This window comes from Phocoena phocoena, chromosome 11 (assembly GCF_963924675.1).
Source record: "Phocoena phocoena chromosome 11, mPhoPho1.1, whole genome shotgun sequence".
Lineage (NCBI taxonomy): Eukaryota > Metazoa > Chordata > Mammalia > Artiodactyla > Phocoenidae > Phocoena > Phocoena phocoena.
The window spans coordinates 96602953-96628460 of NC_089229.1; the positions used below are offsets into that span (position 1 = coordinate 96602953).

At 52.1% G+C, this 25508-nt stretch overlaps 1 protein-coding gene across 1 annotated transcript in view; it reads left to right on the forward strand.

Annotated features, from left to right (window-relative positions):
* Window positions 1–25508, forward strand: part of VWF (von Willebrand factor) — a 133454-nt gene that overhangs the window by 71433 nt on the left and 36513 nt on the right. The window contains exons 19-35 of the mRNA XM_065888271.1: window positions 464–567; window positions 1589–1727; window positions 4246–4380; window positions 7359–7505; window positions 9665–9805; window positions 9948–10061; window positions 11888–12044; window positions 12593–12751; window positions 13410–13545; window positions 14832–16186; window positions 17592–17708; window positions 17789–17929; window positions 18221–18364; window positions 21118–21282; window positions 22333–22376; window positions 22690–22867; window positions 24713–24933. Coding sequence (XP_065744343.1) covers window positions 464–567; window positions 1589–1727; window positions 4246–4380; window positions 7359–7505; window positions 9665–9805; window positions 9948–10061; window positions 11888–12044; window positions 12593–12751; window positions 13410–13545; window positions 14832–16186; window positions 17592–17708; window positions 17789–17929; window positions 18221–18364; window positions 21118–21282; window positions 22333–22376; window positions 22690–22867; window positions 24713–24933 — 3597 coding nt within the window. The remainder of the gene's footprint in view (window positions 1–463; window positions 568–1588; window positions 1728–4245; window positions 4381–7358; window positions 7506–9664; window positions 9806–9947; window positions 10062–11887; window positions 12045–12592; window positions 12752–13409; window positions 13546–14831; window positions 16187–17591; window positions 17709–17788; window positions 17930–18220; window positions 18365–21117; window positions 21283–22332; window positions 22377–22689; window positions 22868–24712; window positions 24934–25508) is intronic.

Genomic DNA, 25508 nt, shown 5'->3' on the forward strand with positions numbered 1-25508 from the left:
ATTAACAGCATAAGTAGTTCTCAAAACTTTTCAGACTTTAATGCGCTCCACAGGACACCATCACCTGGAGGTTCCTTAATGGGTTTAATCACGTTCCTATTGTTGAACACTTAGTTGCTTCCATTTTTATTTTGGAATGATAAATAATTGTACATTAGTTTTTGCCTATAACTCTATTACCTTTGGAGAAGTCCTCTGGAGGAATTACTGGGTCTAAGGAGATGCACGTCTCAAGGGCTTCTGACATGTGTTATCAGAGTCTCCACCAGGTCCCAGGGCTCCTGCCCCTGCAGTGTATGAGGGCGGAGGGGCTCAGAGTGTCTTCAGCTGAGCCAGGGGGAACAGTGTAGACAAGAGCCGGGATTCCAGCCCCAGACTGGGCGTGGGCTCCCTGGGCCGCCTCTGGCCGCGGCTGTTGGATCACTCGTTGCGGCCCCAAGACTTCTGGATCGCTTTCCCTTAGGTCCGGCAGGACAACAGGTGTGTGGCCCTGGAAAGGTGTCCCTGCTTCCACCAGGGCAGAGAGTACACCCCCGGAGAGACGGTGAAGGTGGACTGCAATACTTGGTGAGGCCGGGAAGGGTTCCAGCGATGCTGGGGACGGGGGGTGGGGTGTTGCTCTGGTACTTGCTCCCCTCCCACCCATGGTAACGTGGCTGCTTCTTTCCTTTTCTCTGTGCCTCTGTTTCTCCATCTGTCAAATGGGAGACTTTATCATCCCGTGTACTCACCCCACGGGGACACTTTCTGGACAGCAGTGTTTCCTGGGGAAGATAAGGGCCATATCCATCACTGCATGCGTGACCAAGCTATCCCAGGGCACGGGATCGGGGGTCCTTCTCTGGCCTTGTCCTCTCCCCCAGCCATATTGTGAGTGTGCTTGCCTGGAAAGAGACCGTCGTTCACACAACCCCAGGCTCTGCTCACTCACCGTCCCTTTCTTTGGGGCAGTGCACAGCTTTAGGGAAGGGCCACGGGGACAGGCAGTAAGGGGCTTAGTGTCTGTGGCCTGAGGTCTGAGCTTTCCACCGCTGCCGCCCCTGTCGGGCTTCCTGATGTTGGCTCTGTTACTGGGTGGAGGGATGGGGCCATAGGGCAGCCGGCAAGTCGCTGTGGGTTTACACACATTGCTGCCCACCCTCTCCTGGCAGAAGCTCACAGCTGGTCACTGTTTCCCCAGCTCAGAATTTTCCTGCCATTCTGGACGTGTGTCCCCTTAGCCTCAGAGGGGCTATCGGCCTCAGTGTCTTTTCTGTAGAGACCCTGTGGCCCCTCCCAGGTGATGTCCTGGGAGACTGGGCTTTGGCACGTCCGGAGCAGGTGGTGACAGAGTGTCCCTGGGTCACCTCAGCCAACCAGGGCCCTTCTTTGCCTCGTGACGGGGGTGGGGGGCAGCATGGCTTCCCTCTCCTCCTGGGCCCCGTGCTCTAAAAATGTGTGGGTTCATGACCGCGGGGCCCTGTGAGGTCCGATCCACAGGCTGCAGACCACCCTCCCGACGCTTCCTGCGGCCTCCTGGAGGGTGGGTGGCGTCCTTGCTGAACCGACGCCCGAAGGCCCCGCCCTCACCCCCCCATCTTGTTCCCAGTGTCTGTCGGGACCGGAAGTGGAACTGCACGGACCACGTGTGCGATGCCACCTGCTCCACCCTGGGCCTGGCTCACTACCTCACCTTTGACGGGCTCAAGTACCTGTTTCCCGGGGAGTGCCAGTACGTCCTGGCACAGGTGAGAGCAGGGCTCGGGGGTGAGTGTGCTCCCAGACCGGATGCCACCATTCTGTTGGTGGAAACAGCACTGGGGGCTGGTTTCTACGGGAGTGATTTTCCAGCTCCTGGAGAGGCAGGACCTCGAGACTCGAGTGACTGCTGTGTCCCTCCAGCTCACCTGCGCACCTCCCAGGACGGGGCAGAAGCTCATCCGTTGACTGGCCTTGGTGTGGGGCAGGCTCCCATCCGCCCCAGTCCCAGCACAATGCAACGAGAGGAAGGCTCCCTTTCCTTCTGCAGACACAGCCTCAGTCAGGGGACCAGTGGGGAGTGGAGCCTGGGCTGGATTTCAGCCCCAGCACCCTTCCTGCCAGCATCCTTGGGCAGTGAGCAGCCCACTCAGGGAAGGTTGAAATGACCCCTGGAGTTTGGTTCCCGCCCTGTGATTCTATTCTATTTTATTCTGTTCTATTCTCTCTCTCTCTTTTTTTTTTTTTTTTTTGCCGCACCTCGAGGCTTATGGGATCTTAGTTCCCCAACCAGGGATTGAACCGGGCCCTCGGCAGTGAGAGCGCAGGGTCCTAACCGCTGGACCGCCGGGGAAGTCCCCATTCCATTCCATCGCATTTTCCACCATTTTCATTTCTAACCTCATGCAGCTTAGAATGGGGGGGGCGGTGAGGGACTGTGGGTACAGAAGGTCCCGCTGCCCGGCAGGCCGAGGAGCGGCCTGGGGGAATCCTAGCTGCTGCGTGAGGGCTGCTCGGCCCCCTTTCCAGCCCACGGGTTCCTGCAAGTTTCTCTCGCTGGTTGACACCGACGTGGGTGAGCAAGGAGGGCCGAGCGCTTTGTCCTCCAGGCGGCTGGGCTCTGCACAGCTTAAACGACTGTGGTCTCTCCGTCTCTGCTCTCGGGGGCGTCAGGGGAGGGGCTCCGTGTGGGCTGGAGGGAGGACCGCAGACCCGAGGGGGCCTCAGCCCCAGAGACAGAGCTGCAGGGCCCGGGAGTCCGGCAACGAGGACAGGGGCACCAAGCATGACGCCTGCCCAGCGCGCGGGGAGCGAGCCCCCTGCCTCTGGCCCGCGCCCCAGGCTGGCCCCAGAGAGGTGGGCGGCGCGCTGGGGAGACGGGTGTGCACCCCACGAAATGCTTTTACCCACACCCAGGAACCCTCTAGGGCTTTCCCACACATCGTCTATGGAAGCCCGTCTTTCTGTTATCTGTCTGCTTCCCAGCCTTGGTAGCAGAAGATGGGGTGATACCAGCTCTGGGGCTCCACTCCCCAGCCAGGTTCAGATCTGGGCACCCAGAAAACACGACATTTCAGTGCAGCGAGAGGGGCCGGTCAGACCTACCGCCCCAGCTCTTCCTGCCTAGGAGCCAGTTGGAGTCCCTCCGAGTCGTGCCCCTCGTGGGGCTGCTTTTCCTGCCCCACCGCCAGTGCCGTTGTCCCCTCTGATACTTTGTCTGGGGCCCCCCTCCCTTTCCTCCCTTCCTCCTTTGGGAGGTGTTATCAGGACTTAACTCTTTCTCCTTCAGAAAAATCTCAGCTGGTGACAAAGCACTTGTACCTTCGTTCTCTCTTTTAACTTTCACAATCCCATTAACCTAAGACAAACCCGTTTAACCTACCAATCCCATCAAGTTGGCGGATTGCATCTTACAGAGGGGCACATCGTGTGTGTGGAATGTATGTATGTGTGTGTGTGAGTGTATGTGTCTTTGTATGTGTGTGCATGTGTGTGTGTTATATATATGTGTTTGTGTGTGGTATGTATGTGTGTGTGTCTTTGTGTGTATATGAATGTGTGTCTCTGTACGTGTGCCTCTGTGTGTGTGTGTGTATGTGTATGTGTGTGTGTATGAGGGTCAGAGAGGTAAGTGACTTACTCAATATTATCCAGTAAGTGGCAGAAACAAGGCCCACCCCTAGCTTTTCTGTGCTGGGTGTTTTTTTTTCCCATCACATCACAGCAATAGCCACCATGGGAGATATTTGCCAGAAACGTGTCCGCTTTTGCTTCCTTTCTATGCAATTCCCCAGCGAGGACCAGTGCTCCCATACCCTCTGTTCCCTGCTAGGGACGGTAGCTCAGCTGGTGTTGCTGGGTCCGGCAGTCTTTGGTTACAGTTCTGGGCCAGCAGTCCAGAGGGACTCCACCAGAACTTAGAGCTGCCAAGTGCCACGTGGCTGGACTGTGCTAGTTCCCCGGCTGAGGCTGGACTAACAGGCTCAGGGGGAGCTGTAGGCTGATGGGTCCACGTTCCCTCTCCTTGTGTCCCTCCTTCTCTCCCTCCCACCCCTCACCACCCCCCCCCCACCTGGCTGTAGGCACCTGGTTCATAGGTGATGGCTGAGGATGACACACCTGTGAGTGTCCTCCGTCTCTGTCTGTCTGTCTCTCTCACACACACGTGGACATGGCAACCTCCTGTAACACATCCTTCAAAGGCCTGAGGTGATGGGATGCCAGTCTGCTGATCTGGGGAGGAGTAGCAGGGATAGTGTTTCTATCCTGACACCTGTTTTTCCCCAGGATTACTGTGGCAGTAACCCTGGGACCTTCCGGATCCTGGTGGGGAACGAGGGGTGCGGCTATCCCTCCCTGAAATGCAGGAGGCGCGTCACCATCCTGGTGGAAGGAGGCGAGATTGAGCTGTTTGATGGGGAGGTGAGTGTGGGCTCGTCCCTCCACCCTCACGCCCCTCCGTCGGCTGATGAAGAGCACATGCCGAGTGTCCGTCCAGAACGTGTGTGGATGGAACGTTGTGCAGCCAGTGGAGAGATGAGGCAGCGCTGTATCCTCTGACCTCGCCTCGTCCTGTGAGGGTGGCGGGTGGCAGGTGGTGACAGATTACACGATCCATTTTAGTGGAAGGAAGTGCAGACACACATGTGGAGAAGGGTGTGTAACCGTATCTACACCAGTGTTGGGAGAGCCAGGGCTGACCTCCGGAGGCGACGGGAGATGGGAGGGTGGGAGGACTTTCATATAGGAATACGTATATACACACACATATATACATATGCATTATATACACACTATATATACAAATATACACACACACACGAGTATACTATGCATACACACATATACATATATGTTATATGCCCACAGTTATACATATTATATATACAAATATACACACATACACGTATATTATATATACAAATATATCATACACATATATACATATATATTATAGCCCACATATATATATTATATATACAAATGTATATGCACATATATACATATATATTATATACCGCCATATATATAAATATAATGTATACAAATGTATGAACACATATGTACACATACATTATAAGTGCAAATACGTTATACACAGTACACAATATACATATATATTAGATCCCACATTTATATGTATTATATATACAAATGTATACACATATACACATATATTATGCATACAAGTATACACACAAATGCATATGTATTATATACCCACAGTTTTATGTATTATATATGAATGTACACACGTACACATATATTATACATACAAATATACACACATATATACCCACAGTTATATGTATTATATATACAAATGTATATACACATATATGCACGTATACTATGCATACAAATATACACATGTATACATAATATACAGATATATCCCATTTACATATATTATATATACAAATATATACACGCATATACACACATATATAGTATATATTATATACCCACATTATATATTATATACTAATGTATACACACATATACATACTTGTATACATATATTCACAAAAATATATACACACATGTGCATACATATATACACATATATAGTATATATACAAGTATATACACACTTATTATACATCCAATATGTTATATATACACACGCATATATAAATATATATTTTGGGAGATGATGGTGTTTGGGGGGATTTTTACCTTCTTTTATGTTTTTCGGTTCTCTTTAGATAAAATCTTTGCTAAAGAGCTCAAAGTGCACAGACTCAGGCCCTGTGTGCTAAGAGCTCACAGAGTGGCTCTCAGAGGTCTACCTGAGAACCACCCAGGAGACCTTGTTTAAGACACCAACCTTCAGGTCCACCCTGAGGTCCTGGCTCAGGTCTGGGTGAGGCCCAGGAACCTGCGTCTGAAGTGGCAGGGGTCCCTGGAGCACAGCTGTGCTGGTCTGGCCACATCGGTACCTGGGAGACCTGGATCTGGGCTCACCCCTTCCCCATATCTTCATTTTGTTCTGTGGCCTCAGCCCGCATCCTACCTTCTGGCAAATACCCACCACTGGGCTTCCCTGGTGGCACGGTGGTTGAGAGTCCGCCTGCTGATGCAGGGAACACGGGTTTGTGCCCCGGTCCAGGAAGATCCCCCGCTGATACCAGGGGGTGGGAGGTGAATTCTCCTCCCTTAGAGAAGATAGCTGTGGAGCAAGCAGGACCTGTTGACTTGGGTCAGCCGTGTCCATTTCAGGGACAGTTCTACTTAGGACAGATGACAGTGGTGACATAGAGTGGGAGGCTCTGCCTGTGGTGTGTCCCCAGGGAGAGGACCTTGGTGAAGGGGTGACAAGTTCTTAGCGTCAGCCTCAGTCTTATGGGTTATATGGTCAGCCAAGTACCGTGAAACGGGCAGGGAGGGCTCGGCACCGGCAGCGAGTCAGCCGAGTCAAGGGCTCAGGTCCTTTGGGGGCTGAAGTCTGGGATTCCTGCTTCCAGCACCGAGCTTCCCTGTCTCCCTGTTCAGCTGTGACTCCTGCTGACGGCAACTTGAGTGGGAGATGGGAGGAAAGGGGAGAATCTAGTGCTCGTTTTAATAAAGGGGTGGATTTATTTTTTAATAAGCCAATAAGGGATTTTATTTTATTTAATTTATATTTTTAACATCTTTTTTGGAGTATAATTGCTTTACAATGATTGCTGCTGTATAACAAAGTGAATCAGCTATATGTATACATACATCCTCATATCCCTTCCCTCTTGCGTCTCCCTCCCTCCCACCCTCCCTATCCCACCCCTCTAGGTGGTCACAAAGCACCGAGCTGATCTCCCTGTGCTATGTGGCTGCTTCCCACTAGCTAGCTATTTTACATCTGGTAGTGTCTATATGTCCATGCCGCTCTCTCACTTCATCCCAGCTTACCCTTCCCCCTCCCCGTGTCCTCAAGTCCATTCTCTACGTCTGCATCTTTATTCCTGCCCTGCCCCTAGGTTCATCAGTACCATTTTTCTAGATTCCATATACATGCGTTAGCATATGGTATTTGTTTTTCTCTTTCTGACTTACTTCACTCTGTATGGCAGTCTCTAGGTCCATCTTAAATCAGTTGCCTAGAGGTGCTTAAAACCATCACCACATTAAAAACATCTTTAGGGGACCATGTGTATTTAATGGTCAAGTGTCCAAAAAATTCTTTTCATGACGTGATAGGTGATCTTCTGCCAGCAGGTTTCATCGTATTTTTAATCTCGTAATTATGTTTTTGCCGCCACCTCTTCATCCTAGGATTCTTGGAGAGAGGTAGGCAAGATGGACGCAGCTCTGGCCGAACGGGGCAAATGACCAGCGGCTCTGGAGGGCCGTGGGGTGGGTGGAGCTGGGCCTTACACCCGACCATCACTGTCCTGGTCTCACACTGCGTCCTCCCTCAGGTGAGCGTGAAGAGGTCCATGAAGGATGAGACTTACTTTGAGGTGGTGGAGTCCGGCCTGTACATCACCGTGCTGCTGGGCAAGGCCCTCTCCGTGGTCTGGGACCGCCACCTGGGTATCTCTGTGTTCCTGAAGCAGACTTACCAGGTGGGTGGCCCTTCTCCGCTTCCCCCTCATCCTGTCCGGTTGCATCTTCAGCTTCCCGGGCAGCAGTCCGCGGCCCCCGCCCACCGTCTTGGGGGAGGGTGGGTGGTCACCTAGTCCAGCCTCCCTCCTGCTGCAAATAAGACTCAAGGGTTAGCGTTCACCTTGGCTGTTCCCGAGACAGGCTCTTTCTGGGAAGGAGGGAGGGTTCCCGGACCCTGCAAACAGTCCCTTGAGTGGCCTTGCTAGGCAAGCAGTTTATATCCACAAAGAAAGGAAAGAAAAGATCGGGCAAGAGCTATTCTCAAGGTTTCTTAACCTCAAGAGGCAGACAGTCATGCATGATGTTATCATAACTCTGCAGAGCATTCCGGGTGCACCCTCCCACGGGGCCACAGGCCAGCATCGGCCGATGCTTGCAGGGAAACTGCTCAGCACCTGCTTTGGGGAAAGCGGCTTGCGGTATCCGTCCAGGTTCCGATGGTTTGCTGGGACTTCATTTTCTCTGACGGGCATGAATGTGACAAGTGCTCTGTCTGCCCTGGTGGCAGGACAGACCTTCCCAGCAACTGTTCTAGGCACTGTGGACACAGCAGGGAAAGAACTATATATAAATATATATACATATGTATATAGTTATATATGTATCTTAACTTCGTATTAGTTTCCTATTGCTGCTATAATAAATTACCACAGACTTAGTGGCTTAGAAAAGCAACACAAATAGATTATCTTCTGGTTCTGGAGGTCAAAAGTATACAATCGGTCGGCAGGGCTGCATTCCTTCTGGTGGCTTTAGGGGAAAATCTGTCTTCTTGCCTTTCCTAGCTTCTGGGGCTGCCCACATCTCTTGGCTGTGGTCCCATCCTCCATCGTCAAAGCCAACAGCATAGCGTCTTCCACTCTCTCTGCTTCTCTCTGTCACATCACACTTCTCACTCTGACTTCTGTGCTCCTTATAAGACCCCGTGATTGCACTGAGCCCACCTAGATGATCCAGGGCAGTCTTCCCGTCTCAGGACCCTTAACGCAACCACACCTGCAAAGTTCCTTTTGCCACATGTGGTAACATATTCCCGCTTCCGGGGATGAGAACGTGGATGTCTTTGCGGGCGCCATGGTTTTGTCCACAGCAGCCCTGGTGGAGATCATATTCTAGTGGGGATCTTGTGTGTGTTAGATTGGTTGGTCTGATGAGACCTGTCTCAAAGGGTGTGAGTGGAGTCTTTGTGGAAGGGAGGGAAGGAGCCACGTAAATATCCTGACTCGAGAATTCAGGCAGATGGAGTAGCAGGTGCCAGAGCCCTAAGGTGGACGGTGTTTGTGTTCGGACACGGAGGCCAGGGTGGCTGGAGAGGGGGGGCTTGGGGTGACTGGTAGTTAACAAGGGCAGGGACGGGGCAGGGGCCGTGCCATGGGGGCTGTTGGGCCATGTAAACGTCTCTGTCCTTTTGTCCATGTTTCCCAGCAAAATAGAATAAGTCACATCTCTTTGTCCCGAGGCAGGGCTCCAAATTTGTTCTAAGAGCATGGCATCTTTTCTTTTCCAGGCCAAATAGCTCCGGTTTTGTCCAGGGTTCTTATGTGATGGTTTCCACCCGTTCATTCGTTAGTCGGTCGGGACTTGTGTCCTGCAGCCCATGATAGGTGAACGTGGAATTGAGGAAGATATTATGTCAGCCCTGGGGGTGTTTAGTGCTGGCCAGCCTGCTCCGAACAGGCTGCAGTTGTTTAGGGAAGGGACTCACCTGTCCACGGTCGAGTAGGACTAGAACGTTCCCCCCTCAGACTTCTCACACTCTCATCGGTGTGATGCTGGACCAGCGCCTCTTCTGCTCAGACCCTTACTGGGGCAGCTGATGGTTTATACTGCAGACACCAGGGCCCTGGAGGCCTAGTTGGCCATCCAAGGGACATGGGCGGGCTGCCTCTCTTTGTGAATGACCTTGGTTTCCTTAACCTTAACATGAGGTCATTGTGGACGCCGGGCAAAGGCCTTGGCAAGGTCAAGACTTTGCTGGTCACCCTGGTCTCCCTCCCTGTCCCCTCCCACCTTCCTCTTCCTCAGGCGAGCCTGCCTCCCATGCTGCCTGGAACCCTCGCTTTCCTGACTCAGTTCGCTCTGAGGTTTGCAAAGCTTATGCTCCCAACTGGTCCCCCAGGAGCAGGTGTGTGGCCTGTGTGGGAACTTTGACGGCATTCAGAACAACGACCTCACCAGCAGTAGCCTCCAAGTGGAGGAAGACCCCGTGGACTTCGGGAATTCCTGGAAAGTGAGCCCGCGGTGCGCCGACACCCAGAAAGTAGGTCGGGGTCGCAGTGCGGACCGTGGGCGGTGGGTGCTATGGCCTGTTGGCGGGGGCAGAGCTTGGGGAGGGGGCCTCTTGGAGCCCTTCCGGGTTGACTCTTCCGGGTCCATCTGTGTACTCCTGCCCGGTTCCCCAGGTGCCACTGGACCCATCCCCTGCCACCTGCCACAACAACGTCCTGAAGCAGACGATGGTGGATTCCTCCTGCAGCGTCCTCACCAGCGACATCTTCCGGGAGTGCAACAGGCTGGTGAGGGCGGCGGGGCCCCCGCGGGCAGGCGCTTCTAGCTGTGGATGCTTCCAGGAGCCTCAGAAATCGTCTGCAGCTGCTCGCCTCTCTTGGCTTCAGGCTGGGGAACAGAAAGAACAGGGTGTATGAGGAGAGCAGTGCCCGGCAGATCATTTTTCTGCATGGTTCTCTGGGCATCCAATGCTGCTGCTCTTCCAGCCTCAGTCTTAGGGTTTGTCGCCCACAGATTATCTTGTCTCCGACATCAGAGCGGGAGCTTCCTTCTCCCATGCCCACCGTGCCTCTGGCCCCGGGCATCGCGCCGCTGCCCCCGTTCCCAGGTCTTGTCTCACGGAAACTCCTTTCTGGTCTTGAAGCAAGATTTTCAGCCTGCACTCTATGGCTTCTTTCTGTGTCTTTTGTTGTTGTTTAATTTTTATTTTATATTGGAACGTAGTTGATTAACAATGCTGTGTTTTAGATGTACAGCAAAGTGATTCACTCATACATATACATGTGTCTATTCTTTTTCAAATTCTTTTCCCATTTAGGTTATTACAGAGTATTGAGCAGAGTTCCCTGTGCTACACAGTAGGTCCTTGTGGGTTTTCTATTTTATTTTATTTTAAAAAATTTTTTATTGGAATATAGTTGATTTACAATGTTGTGTTAGTTTCTGCTGTACAGCAAAGTGAATCAGTTATACATAGACATATATCCACTGTTTTTTTTTAGATTCTGTTCCCATATAGGCCATTACACACTATTGAGTACAGTCCCCTGTGCTCTACAGCAGGTTCTTTTTGTGTCTTTATCTCACAAGGTGACAAGGAATTCCCCAAACAAGTTTCGATGCAATTTTCTCTCTATCTCTGTATGAATGTGTATACGCACACCTGTGTATGTGTGGGTACATGTGTGTATATGTATATGTACACACACACACACACACACACACAGCCACGTACACACACATGCTGCTCCGTGGCACCCCCCTCGTGGGAGTGACTGGTTGAACGCCTGTGTCTCAGCTCTTTCTGTCCATCCAGTGATTTTTAATCCCTCAGGACCCGAAGGATACTTAGGATGCCCTGGTTTGGTGGAGACCTGAGGCACCTGAGCTGGAAGGGCGGAGACAGTGAGAGGGTCAGGGAAACCGGGGCTATTGGGCACAGTGACCGGCTTAACGTCCAAATTCATTCTCACCACAACTGCCCTGAACAAGGTGGGTGTGGGGGGCACGTCTGGGGCAGCCGAAGGTGAGAGTGGCTCCTGAGACTGAGCACGGACCAACGGTGGGCTTCCCCTCCGGGGAGACTTAGGGCCGGAGTCCAGGAGCACTGGGCCAGCTGCGGTCCAGCACGCTAGCCTGTAGCATCTCAGCGAGACAGCACGAGTGGTCCTGATGTGTTTCCTCAGTCTCTTTGCTGAGTGGAGGCCAGGAAAGAGTGTGTGTGTGTGTGTGTGTGTGTGTGTGTGTGTGTGTGTGTGGTGTTTATGTAAAACACGCAGACACCCAAGAGGGTGGGAGTGGCTTATGGGGACGTATGGATGGCTGAGCAGGTACGTGGACAGATGGACAGAAAGGAATGTTCTTTTGAAAAATTCTCAGGCATATCTCTTCTAGGAGAGGCTGGCAGGGTTTCTTTTTTCCCCTTTTCTTGCTGGACTCCACATAAGAACGTAGGATTTCTGCCTTTTTACCCATTTCCTCCTTGGGACCATTGCCTCACATCTTTCCTTCTGCCTGGAGCCCCTGTCCCTCCTCTGACCACTGGAACATTCATGCCCAGACCAAGAGCCAGAGTCCCCAAATGCAGCCCAGGCCACCTGCGTCTCCCTTGCAGGTGGACCCCGAGCCATACCTGGATGTTTGCATCTACGACACCTGTTCCTGCGAGTCCGTCAGGGACTGTGCCTGCTTCTGCGACACCATCGCTGCCTACGCCCACGTGTGTGCCCGGCACGGCGAGGTGGTGGCCTGGAGGACGGCCACGTTGTGTCGTGAGTCCTGCTGTCCCTCGTGGTCCCAGACACGCCCCTCCCCCCTCGCGCGTTTAGACCTTGGGGGGTGAGGAAGGGCACCTTGGTGGGGGAGAAGACAGAGACCCATGCGGGGGTGATGGCCGAGGCTGAAGGGGGTTAAGGCATGCATGGGCATGAGGAGGCGTGGGACTGGAGACAGCGACGGGGAGAGAGCAATGGGGAGAGAGATTCAAGGAAATGGAGAAGAGGGAGCAGTGACGAAGAGAAGGAGGTGGTCAGAGTGTCTGTGATTAGACACGATCACATTTGCCATTGTGGTCAAGAAGCTCAGACATTATGTTGCGTCTTCCTTCCTGCATGTAAGTGGCTGATCATTTTTATAAGGAAAATGGATTCAGAACCACCATGCTTCTGGCTCAGGGGCTCTCAAAGCCTAGACGCCTCTCACGTGGGCGACTCCGTAGTTCCCCAGTAGCCTCATCCCCTCCTTGGGGCCGTCTGTCTGGGGTTGCCCAGGGTTGCCCGGTGCTTTAATAATGGTCCTGCCTGTTTTGGGGTCTGCACAGCCCAGAGCTGCGAGGAACGGAACCTGCGGGACAGCGGGTACCAGTGTGAGTGGCGCTACAACAGCTGTGCTCCTGCCTGTCCCGTCACGTGCCAGCACCCTGAGCCGCTGGCCTGCCCCGTGCAGTGTGCGGAGGGCTGTCACGCACACTGCCCTCCGGGTGAGGCCCTGGCCCCCGCGGGGAAGGGGTGCGGGGCTGGGATGATCCTCAGGAAAGCTGGCTCCCTGCACTGCTTCTTCTCAGCCTCGCCTGGTGGCGCCCTGTCCCCAGCCCCACTACCCTAGGTCGTGTTTCCGTGTCCTTCCACCAAAGCCAGGCCAACTGTGGTTTTTGTCAAGCTGAGCTCCCATGCAATGCTTCTGGGGTCTATTTATGGGCGTATCATCTAGAGCAGCGCTTTCTGGTAGACCTTTCCGCAGTGCTGGGAAAGTTCTATTCAAATATGGCTCATGTGTCTGGGGAATTGAATGTTCAATTTTATGGAATGTTACTTAATTGAGATTTAAACGTAGCCAGCCACATGTGGTTACTGGCTACAGTATTGGATAGCACAGATCTAGAGTTATCAGATATCTCCTTCAGTGGAGGAGCAAAAAGACCCTTGGAGATAAGATTTGCTTTGTCCTGGGGTTTGGAGGAGGCGAGGTGGGGGAAGGAACACCCCCTCCTAATTTTTCAGAAAGAAGGATGCTCCCTAAGCTGTGAGGGGACCCTTGGGGGAGGCAGGCAGAGCTGGGACAGGCCTTCTAGTACAAGGAGAGTCTTCCTTGTGGGAAAGGTGGGAACTTTGGCTCCTAACAAGAGGCTTCTCATGCAGGGAAAATCTTAGATGAGCTTTTGCAGACCTGCGTCAACCCTGAAGACTGCCCTGTGTGCGAGGCGGCCGGCCGGCGCTTAGCGCCCGGGAAGAAAATCACCTTGAACCCTGGGGACCCTGAGCGCTGCCAGATTTGGTAAAACAGTCCCCCTGGTTGTCCGAAGTGATGGGTCTTACTGTCTAACCTGGGGGCCTGCCCAGAAGTGTCGGTTTGGGGAAGAATGTCCTGTTCTTACTTACTTTGCTTCTCTGTCTTTGAGGACAGGCTATATTTCTTTTCCAGGAAATATCTCTCAAGAGATTTAGGTTTTCTACCTCTTCTTGCTGAAGGAAGGACGTGGTCTCTTCTTATCCTTGGAGGTGGCATCTAGTCCGGGGACAGGCATCTATGGAAGTCAGATTTCTTTTTTACTGGAGATGGGGATGCAGGGCAGGAAGAGAGGTGGAGCCCCTGACTCTGCAGTGGGGCACAGACACCTCGGGCCATGGCCAAGGTCCCAGGATGCGGCTCTTGTAACTGGGAGTCACGGGTCACTGCCCCCGGGCTCCCACCGGGGTTGAAGGAGAAGGTTCTAGCCTGTGTGGGTCTCCGTCACAGGCAGCTTGATTTCTCCTGTGGTCTGGCAGAGCCTGCCACTTTCCAGGACGCTGGTGAAAGAGAGAAATGCCCAGGGGATTGGAAATTTGGCCTGGCGGGGTGAGAATTTGTGTGTGGGGCTTGGGGCTGGGTGTGGAGCATAGCTAGACCCTGGCACATGATGGGGGTAAACGGTGGGTCCATTGCAAGGAAGAATGAGTGAGTCACTGTCGCTCTCTGTCTGACATCTTGGAGACCCCCGTATACCACTCCCAATGCTTTATTCTACCGGATCAAGCTGGTATTTTGAATCTTTATCCATCTCTCTGAAGTGATTTTACTCCAGTTTTCCTCTCTCCCTTAGGGCCCGACATGTTAACGTAGTACAGAACTCATGCAGCTTAAGTTCTGTTGTAATAAATACTGAAAAGCATTTATCTTTGATAGAACATTTATAAGGCCTGGTCAGCCTCAACATTTTAAAGCAGTGTTTGTCTTTGGAGATATTTGGGAGAAGGCTTGAATTATAATTAAATATTTATGTTGCTAGAGACATAGGTTGAAAATAAACCAACTTTGAATGGCTGTGTGGATTGCTAAGAAAGAAGAAAGATTCTTTTTCAGGTCCTAGGGTGGGTGAAATCTTTGGTTTTCAAGGGGATCAAAACTCAAGGGAAGTGTGTGTGTGTGTGTGTGTGTGTGTGTGTGTCGGGGGACTGCTTGGGGACTATGTTAAACATGGTGTCTCTCTCGAGTGGGGAGTGTTCCTTGGGGGCTCGGGTTCAGTGGGCTGGGAAGTGCCCAGAGGTTCTTCCTGAACCATTTCGGTCTCTCCCCTCTTGCAGTCACTGTGATGGTGTCAGCCTCACCTGTGAAGCCTGCAGGGAACCGGGAGGCCTGGTGGTGCCCCCCACAGAAGGCCCGGTTGACCTCACCACCCCGTACGTGGAGGACACGCCAGAGCCGCCCCTGCACGACTTCTTCTGCAGCAAACTCCTGGACCTGGTCTTCCTGCTGGACGGCTCCTCCAAGCTGTCTGAGGCCGACTTCGAGACGCTGAAGGCGTTCGTGGTGGGCGTGATGGAGCGTCTGCGCATCTCCCAGAAGCACATCCGCGTGGCCGTGGTGGAGTACCATGATGGCTCCCACGCCTACATCGCACTGCAGGACCGGAAGCGGCCGTCGGAGCTGCGGCGCATCGCCGGGCAGGTGAAGTACGCGGGCAGCGAGGTGGCCTCCACCAGCGAGGTCTTGAAGTACACGCTCTTCCAGATTTTCAGCAAGGTGGACCGGCCTGAGGCCTCCCGCGTGGCCCTGCTGCTCACGGCCAGCCAGGAGCCCCCCAGGCTGGCCCGGAACTTGGTCCGCTACGTCCAGGGCCTGAAGAAGAAGAAGGTCGTCATGGTCCCCGTGGGCATCGGGCCCCACGCCAGCCTGAGGCAGATCCGCCTCATCGAGAAGCAGGCCCCTGAGAACAAGGCCTTTGTGCTCAGCGGCGTGGACGAGCTGGAACAGCGGAGGGATGAGATCATCAGCTACCTCTGTGACCTCGCCCCTGAAGCGCCTGCCCCCACGCAGCGGCCGCTCACGGCCCAGGTCGCCGTGACGCTGGCACCCAGGAGGAGCTCCGTGGTCCTGGATGTGGCGTTCCTCCTGGAAGGGTCGGACAGCGTGGGCGAGGCCAGCTTCAACAGGAGCACAGAGTTCTTGGAGGAGGTGATCCGGCAGATGGACGTGGGCCGGGACGGTGTCCACGTCACGGTGCTGCAGTACTCGTACGTGGTGACCGTGGAACACTCCTTCAGGGAGGCGCAGTCCAAGGAGGACGTCCTGCGGCGGCTGCGGGAGATCCGCTACCGGGGTGGCAACCGGACCAACACCGGGCTGGCCCTGCAGTACCTGTCGGAGCACAGCTTCTCGGCCAGCCAGGGGGACCGGGGGCAGGCGCCCAACCTGGTCTACATGGTCACGGGGAGCCCGGCCTCAGATGAGATCAGGCGGATGCCCGGAGACATCCAGGTGGTGCCCATCGGAGTGGGGCCTCGCGTGGACGTGCCGGAGCTGGAGAAGATCGGCTGGCCCCAGGCCCCCATCTTCATCAAGGACTTCGAGACGCTCCCCCGAGAGGCTCCTGACCTGGTGCTGCAGAGGTGCTGCTCCAGAGAGGGGCCGCATCTCCCCACCCCCGCCCCCGTCTCAGGTATGCGGGCGCCTTGCATGGGGGCGAGGACTTGGGGGCACTGGGGGCGGCCTTGGTGGAGACGCGATTCTCAGGTTCAGATCTGGCTTCCCTGCTCTGTGCCTTCGGCCAGACCCCTGCCTTCAGAGTGTCTGCGTTTCCTCACCTCCCGGGCAGGGAGGCGCACCTGTGGTCTTTGTTTGGGGGGAAGGATCTTTTCTTATTATCTGAGTTTGAAAATGCAAAGGTAATGCAAGCTTATTAAGATGTAAGCAAAACCAGGATATGAAGTAAAAAAAAAAAAAGTCCTGCTTTACCATATAGCCTCATCCCCACCCAATTCCACTCCCTGCCTTGGAGGTAACCTGTTAAATATGGTGACTATCAGCTTTTGTTTACCACACTGGGTGGATAAAATTTTTCTCAGCACCTGACATTCTTCGGGGCAAGGCCAGGAAGTCCAGTAGATTCTGGAGCCGGGCTGCCTTAGTTTGAATCTCACCTCTGGCACCTATGAGCTGGGTAATTTTTGCAATTATTTTGGTAATAATTTTGGGGTAATTTTGGGCAAATACCTCTGTGTCCGTCAGTCTCCTCACCTGTGAAATGCTGGTAACACTAGCACTTGAAAAACGCTTAGAGCAGTACCCAGTACTGGGCAAGTGCTCAAAAATGACTTAACTCCACTGCTGTGATTATTACCTCTTAACTGATACTAACGACGCATCACTTCCTAGCTCTTTAACATCTTGACTTGGTGTGGTTGGGACGCCCCGGAATCACTAGCCTTCTTTTACGGTCTCTTGATCCCCATACTCGCTATCCGTGCCTTTGTTTCTTTGTCTTTGTTTTCATCAGAGCCACAGATTTATCTAAATTCTCGTGCTAGTTCAGTAATGGCATCATCAAATCTCAGAACAGTGTTTGGGCCAGAGTTTGTTTCCTCACTGCGATCGTGACCCTGTTCCCAAACGTTAACATGAGCTTTAGGCATTTTTAATCGGTTCACCTTCTAGATCCTTGTGTGCCCCGTGAGACCTGAGGACACACAAGCCCACCTTCCAGGGATGCGCTGCTCTGTTTCCTCTTGTCATCTGCCTGTTTTCTGCTCCAGTATTTCACTCAGTTCTAGAAGAGTTGCAGCCCCCGAAATGGAGGGGAGGATGCCTCTTGCTTCCATCTGTAGCATTTAAACTGCCTTTGGGTAGAGTTGGAGTCTCCCCAGTGCCTCCAAACCCGGGGACTCACGGCCCCCTTCCCTGCTGCCTGGCACCAGCTGCCGAGGTGCAGAACTGGGGGACACGGCTCCCCTTTGTGGCGCCACGTGGTCGGCAGCGCCCTGCACACCCATTGAGTGTGTGTCTGCTGCAGGGGCCCGGTGCCAGTCCCCCACAGCCCTGGTTGCTCCCCTCTGCTCTCCTTGCAGACTGCAGCCAGCCCCTGGATGTGGTCCTCCTCCTGGACGGCTCCTCCAGCTTTCCAGCTTCTTACTTTGACGAAATGAAGAGTTTTGCCAAGGCTTTCATGTCAAGAGCCAATATAGGTGAGTGAGGCGCCCGAAGGGGCGCTTTCAGGGGCTCTTCCTGATTCAAAGTGTGACTTCTGTGCTTCCTCTCCTGTCAGGCCCTCAGCTCACCCAGGTGTCGGTGCTCCAGTACGGAAGTATCACCACCATCGACGTGCCGTGGACCGTGCCCCTGGAGAAAACCCACTTACTGAGCCTCGTGGACCACATGCAGCAGGAGGGAGGCCCCAGCCAAATCGGTAACGCGCTGGCGGGCTGGGGTGCAGGGGCCGCGTCTGGCCCCAGTTCTTGGTATAAGTGACCGGTTAACCCCGGCCGGCCCCTTGGCTCCTTGGCCTTAGTTTTCTTCCCTGTAAACCAAGGGCCAAGGTGCTCCTCCCGATCGATCTCACCTGTGTGTGAGACTCTCTGAGTCTCTGAGTTACTCGTTTCGATGACCTAAGGCTCCCCCTGGAGGCAGGATGCTCAGCCGGCCTCACACCCACCTTCCCCGCATCAGGACTGACTGTGTGGCCCGTTCTCTCTTCCAGGGAACGCGTTGGGCTTTGCGGTGCGCTATGTCACATCCCAAGTCCACGGTGCCAGGCCTGAAGCCTCGAAGGCGGTGGTCATCCTGGTCATGGGCACTTCCACGGACTCAGTGGATGCGGCCGCCGCTGCCGCCAGATCCAACCGTAAGTGTCGGGGGTGCAGTCCTGCGCCTGCAAACTGCTACCCGCAAACTGTTAAGAGTGGGCGGTGGTTACTTTGCGACGTCCTGGCTGATTTTGAATACTTAATACCCACATGGGGCCTGGTTTCAAGCAGCGGGAAATTGCCCAATCCCTGTGTTATTTGGAAACCAAGCAGTAATAAATGTGTGTTTATCCTTCATGTGTCTGCATGCTTTCAACTGTAACTTTACTTTTATAAATGTATTTTATTTATTTACTTATTTGTTTATGGCCGCGTTGGGTCTTCGTTGCTGCGCACGGGCTTTCTCTAGTTGCGGCGAGCGGGGGCTACTCTTCGTTGCAGTGCTCGGGCTTCTCACTGTGGTGGCTTTTCTTGTTGCAGAGCACGGGCTCTAGGCGCGTGGGCTTCAGTAGTTGTGACACGCGGGCTCAGTAGTTGTGGCTCGAGGGCTCTAGAGTGCAGGCTCAGTAGTTGTGGCGCACGGGCTTAGTTGTTCTGCGGCATGTGGGATCTTCCCGGACCAGGGATCGAACCCGTGTCCCCTGCATTGGCTGGCGGATTCTTAACCACTGCACCACCAGGGAAGACCTTGACTGTAACTTTTAACTTCTCCAAATATTCCCTCTGCGTTCAGGGCTGGGTCATACCCCCCGCGCCTGTGGTGTCCTTAGCCTCTCTCCACTCTGAGGCTAGAGTGATACATTTTGGGGCTTTGAGAGCCATCGGAGACCTTCCTGTATTCTGAGCCCCTGTCCAGTACCAGCCTAAGGGGCTTGGGGGTGCAGGATGGACAAGAGACCAAGGCTGCTGCTTTAGGAAGGGGACGGATGCAGGTGTGCCCGAGCCTCGGTGCCTTATGAGAGCTTGTGCTGTGAACAGCAACAGCACGTGAGCCGGGGCAGGCAGTGTCGTGCTGGCGGGGGGCTGGGTGAGTGGGATGACATGACGTGACACCTTCCCGTGTCCCCTGGAGCATGGCTCATCTTTCAACACCCCGCTCTGTCTTTCCTCTGATGTCTTCCCGAGAGTTATTCACTCCCTTTTCTGTACCATTGGAACTACTCAAAATGCGCAAACCACATTGTTTTTATGTTATATATCTGTTTCTTGCACAAACTAGGGATTCTTTGAAGGCATGGGCAAAATCTTGCTTATTTTTGTATCGTCTGTGCATGGTGCACAAAGTAGGTGGCCGTTTAACGTTTGTTAAATGAATGAATGTGACCTATTGATGAAACCTATTGTTTTAGGGGAAAGGACCCTGAAAGGATGTACGTTGGGGTGATACAATCAGCTTAGAAAAGGTGAAAAGCTGCTAGCAGAAAATCAGCTCTAATCTTAAGCAAACTGCAAATACCTAGAACTTTCTGGAGAACTAATTGGGGTAATTTTATGATGGAGACTTTTCTCCTTTAGTATCAAGAATCCAAAGAAACACTTTCATTGAGAAAGGAAGCAGCTGTGGTCTGGAGGAAACAGACATGATCCAGGGCACATCACTGAACCATTCAAAGCCTGTTTCTCACCTGTAGACGCACATACCCCGGTCTAAGCCCTGTGACTGACATTTTCTCTTCTCTTCTTACACTCACCTCCTGGGTGGTCTCATTCTGTGTCATTCGTCTAGATACATTTATGCACGATTGACTTAAGAATTCCTATCTCCAGTCTGGATTAGGAATTAGAACATCTCCACCTAGATGTTCTAACAGGCAAGTCAGCATAAACTGAATTACTGACCCTCACATCCAAATCTCCTCTTCTTACCGTCTTTCCCATCTTAGAAAAATGGCAGTTCCATCCTTCCAGTTGCTCAGGTCAAAAGCCTCAGTGTCCTTAATTCCTCTGTTTCTCTCATACATCCATCCAGTCCATCCACAAACTATAGTTCCGTCTTCAAAATACACTGAGAATGCCACCACGCCATATCACCTGCCCACCACGTCCACCACTGTCTCCTAGTTCAAGCCCCCATCATCTCTCACCTGGATTACTGTAATAGCTTTCTACCTGGAACAGCTTTCTACGAGCTTCTGTCCTTGCCCCCGAAGTTCATAATCAGCAGAGCAGCTGCAGTGACCCTTTAAACATTGAAGTCAGCTTACCCATGTCACTCCTCTGCTCTCAAGTCTCGGCTGGCTCCCATTTCATTCAGAGAACATGTTCAGTCCTTCCCGTGGCCTCTGAAGCACTGCATGATCTGTGTCCCTCTCCTGCTTTCTCTGCTCCGGCCTCCCTGGACTATGCAGCCCATTTTCTGCCCCAGGGCCTTTGCACGCACTGTCTGTGTGCTCAGGATGTCCTCTTGGCTCCTTCTGTCCTTCATCTTTTCACCGCACACACCTCCAACCATCCTGTATGAAACAATAACCCTCACCCCTACCCTAGTAACTCTTATCCTCCTTACCCCATCTTGTTTTTTCCTAAGCACTTATCCAGGTCTGAAATACTAGATATTTACTTACTTGTGTGTGTGTTGTCTGTCTCTCCCCAGTGTAAGCTCCATGAGGTCAGGACTTGATCTGCTTGGTTTACAGTATCCTCACTGCTTAGAATAGTACCTGACACAGAGCAGGACCTCACTAACGTTTGTTGATTGACTGAATGCCCTCCTCACAGGGTCGGTGTGAGTGGCCAGTTTGGAAAACATGAGGCTCTGTGCACACGCTGGGTGTAGCTTCAGGCCAGCGCATTTTGAGCCCACCTGGCCAAAGGCTGACACAGACCCTTTCTTGCTCCTCTGTAACCCTAGGAGTGGCGGTGTTCCCCATTGGGATTGGAGACGGGTATGACTTGGCCCAGCTGAGGATCTTGGCGGGCCCAGGGGCCAGCTCCAACGTGGTGCAGCTCCAGCGGATCGAAGACCTCCCCACCATGGTTGCCCTGGGCAATTCCTTCTTCCACAAGCTGTGCTCTGGTGAGTCTTGGCATGTTTTTCTTATCCCCCTCAAAACAGAAACAAAAGCAACCAGACCCATCTAGAGACTCAAAGGTTCTCATATACAAGATTTGGCCTTGAAGTAAGTTTGTTTTATAGGCCGGGACCTGTAAGTGTCTACTTGTGGAAGGTCGTAAGGCAAACCTCCGAGGGGTTACCAGAAAGTTCTCTGTGTATAGACCTCCTTCCATCCTTACTGTCCATGCTAACTTGAGCACAGGGCTCTTGGTCAAAGAAGTGGAAGACAGAGGCAGGGAACTCCAACATCCTTAGATCATGGACCTCTTCCCCATGCCCTGCACTCACCGTCAGGATGGGTATAAAGGGCTTTAGAAAAGCAACAGGGATTTACCGTATAGCACGAGGAATTACATCCAGTATCTTGTAATAATCTATAATGGAAGATAATCTGAAAAAAAAATAACAGTCCCTTTGCTGTACACCTGAAACTAACACAATATTGTAAATCAACTATACTTCAATAAAATACGAAACTGAAAAGATTAAAAAAAAAGAAATACAGTAACATAGAATATAACATCAAACTATAGTTTAAGTTGATTTAAGGTTAGAAACTTTTCATTTTTACCATACATGCTTTTTTTAAAACCTGGTTTTCTATATTTTCCTAATGTAATTAGCTGTGAGTCTAAACCTGCTACAGTTATTGCCCGTTCTCGATAGGTGATAGCTCTCCAGGTAGGAATCTTGATCTCTTTTAAGGTTTCAGCCTCTTGCTGCATTTTCCTCCCCTCACTAGGCACTGATCTATATACAAAAGAGGACAAGGAGGTACTGATTGTGGTTGTTGCCGTATTATCACTGTTGTGTCACTGTAAGGGCTACCAACCACAAAGAACCACGGGATGACGTCCTCCTAATCTCCTGTACCTGCATCCTCACTGCTAAACCCACTCACGTTCTCTTCAGAGTTAATCCAGCTTCGAAGACCAGCCAGGTAGCCGAGTGAATGGCTCAGAATTTCTGGATGGTGGGTGGGAACAGAGATCTTGCTTGTGTCTGTTTCAGGGTTCATCAGTGTTTGCGTGGATGAGGACGGGAATGAGAGGAGGGTACGTTCATTTCTGTTGACTTTGAAGGAAAGATCAGGAATGTATATTTGGGGCCCTCGTTCCCCTGGTAAACTTTTCCTTCTTTGGTCTGGGTCCAATTCTCCCTCTTACCATTATAGCCTCTTTTTTTTTTTTTTTTTAATTTTGGTTGTGGTTGGGGTGGATCCACCTGTAAATCCTATCTTCTGTATCCTGTCTCCTTGCCATTTAGGCCCAAGGCCTAGTCTCTATGTTTTCCAAGGGGGTCAGTTGCCTGGTGGATGTTGAAGTGCCTCATTCCATTCCCTGCCTGAACCTGGTTCTTTCTCTGCAGCCCGGGGACATCTGGACCTTGCCGGATCGGTGCCACACGGTGACCTGCCTGCCAGATGGCCAGACCTTGCTGAATAGTCACCGGGTCAACTGTGACCAGCAGCTGCGGCCTTCCTGCCCCAACAGCCAGTCCCCGATCAGGGTGGAAGAGGCCTGTGGCTGCCGCTGGACCTGCCCCTGTGAGTCCTCTGCTTCTCCAGCTTGGACGGTGTTCGAGGGGCAGTGCTTTTCGCTTGGCTGTGCAGAGAGGTAGACCAGAAGCCCGTTTCCCCCTCCACCCATGTTCCCTCCCTCTCGTGACCTCGGGACGTGTTTCCATTCAGTCCCAGGGCTCCCTGTTCCCTTCCTGTGCCTTTTGGAGGGCACTTCCCCAGATAATGCGTAACCAGAAGGAAGAATTGATTTTCTGAGGTCAGTGCTCAGCTTGGCTGTTGACGGGTCACCCTTAGGGGGTCTAGGCAGTGCAGGTACAGCAGTGAGAGAGAAGCCCGCAGGAAGCTCCCCCATCGTACCTGTAGGTGTTTGAGCGTTGGATGCAGGGTGTACCATCACGGTGGCCTGGTTTAATAGGAGGACCTAGTCAACTCCATCACATGCAGGCCTGTGGGGAGCATTCACCTGTGGGGTGGGCTAGCCCTCTGTCTCATGGTTGGGAGAAATGTCTGCTTATGGCAATCCCTGCTCGGCGGTGGATGCATCGAGTTGCTTATGATGAACAGACACAACTTGTGGGCTGAAATCAAAACTGTATCTTGTATCTCTCCCTTTAGAATTTATTGAGTGGGATAAATTTCCTTTTTGCCTGGATGAGAACTCTACCAGACCTCGTATTATTTCTGTTTATTTATAAAGAGTTCTATGGTTGCTTTAAGTCGCAAAACACGGTCTCAATTTGGTAATTAGATGCCCACTCTCAGGTAATAATCAAGACTTTGAACTTGAGTTAGAGTTGAAACACCTCCCTAATCCCTGTGTGGGCTCCTGGCCTCTGGGAAAGGGGTGTAGTCAGCCTCCCTCCAGCTTGGAGCCCAGAGAGGGAGGAGCTGGAAGTGGCTTCTCAAAGTTCTTATATGACTGGCGCTTCTGTGAGAGGCCCTGCACTCACCGGCCTGGCAGGTGTTTAAGGCAGCTGCTTTTCCTTACCAGCTCTCAGGAGTGGTCCTTTGATATCAGTTGCATATTCTATATTCTTTCGCTGTCTGCTGCTTCACCCTGCCATCCTTCTGGGTTTTTTGTTTTGTTTTGTTATTTTTTTTATTTATTTGTTTGTTTTTGCATCCAACCCCTCATAGGCTCTCTTTCTCTCTCTCTTTTGACGTCCTCCTTACTGTGTAGCAGAAATTCTCTTAGGATCACTTTTTTTTTTGTTTTTTTGCGGTACGCGGGCCTCTCACCGCTGTGGCCTCTCCCGTTGCGGAGCACAGGCTCCGGACGCACAGGCTCAGCGGCCATGGCTCACGGGCCCAGCCGTTCTGCGGCATGTGGGATCTTCCCGGACCGGGGCACGAACCGTGTCCCCTGCATCGGCAGGCAGACTCTCAACTACCGCACCACGAGGGAAGCCCAGGATCTCTTTTAGAATAACCCTGGGCCATCATTCCTCTGTAGACCCTACACAGAATACACGTAAAGTAGTTTCAGAACTGCTAACCAATACCTTTATGAAAAACAGATCTACTAACTAGAGTACACATTTGTGCACAATTCTTTTTGTCTTTAGCCTCTGGGTATATAGTAAGTTTTTCCCCAAAGTTATTTAGGCTGGTTTCCCTGCTCCCTTCTGTGTGCTTCCGTTATTCATTACCTACATTATTCTTTTAATCGTATCTGTTTGTATTCCATTTTGAATTTTCCTTACTGCTGATTCTCTTTGTTTTCCGTATGTGAAGCATTAACATGGTTTTCAGTGTCAGCAGTCTATGGAAAGATGTACTCGCAAGTCTCCCTGTCAGTCCAAAGAGAGCAGAGGAGATAGGAGAGGAAGTCTGGGCAGGTCATATCCACCCTTTGCTCTCTCCGTCCAGGTGTCTGCACTGGCAGCTCTACTCGGCACATCGTGACCTTTGATGGACAGAATTTCAAGCTGACTGGCAACTGCTCGTATGTCTTATTTCACAACAAGGAGCAAGACCTGGAGGTACTGCTCCATAATGACGCCTGCAGCGCCAGGGCAAGGCAGGCCTGCATGAAGTCCATCGAGGTGAAACATAACGGTGTCTCGGTTGAGCTCCGCAGCAACATGGAGGTAGGAGGTGCTTTCTGTGAGTCCTGTAGCGTGGCAGCGGCAGACCCTTGGGGAAGCCACATGGACCCGGTGGCGGCCGGTTTTAGCTGGTGCCCCTGTTGTGGACTCGGCCTCCTGCCCCATGAGCAGAGTGCCACCTTTGTAAGAGGGGCTCATTGCTATCTCCCTCGTGGTGTAATTTCATGTTGTTTTGGGTCCAGATTTGGAAGAAAGGGTCCATTTTCGATAGCATTACATTGTGATGAATGTCGTGCCAGTTTCTGGCACTGGTAGAAGAATGGGGGTGACACCAGGCTGTTTGCCCAGCAGGCATTACGTGCCCTGTACCCGAACCTTCCAAAGGAAAATATTTAGGGCCTGTGAAAATATTCTGGGCCCAAACAAAATGTGTGGACCCAAGATTCAAAAAGAAAACTGCAAAACTGATAAAAAATAAATGTTTGATTAAATGTTTACAAGAAGTTGCTTTATGCCAGCTTCTTTACACGTTCATTTAGAAATCGTAAATATTTCATTTCGTGAAAGCGGCTTATGGGTTAGATGTTCTCCTCTTGCAAGAATTCTTGAACGTGCAG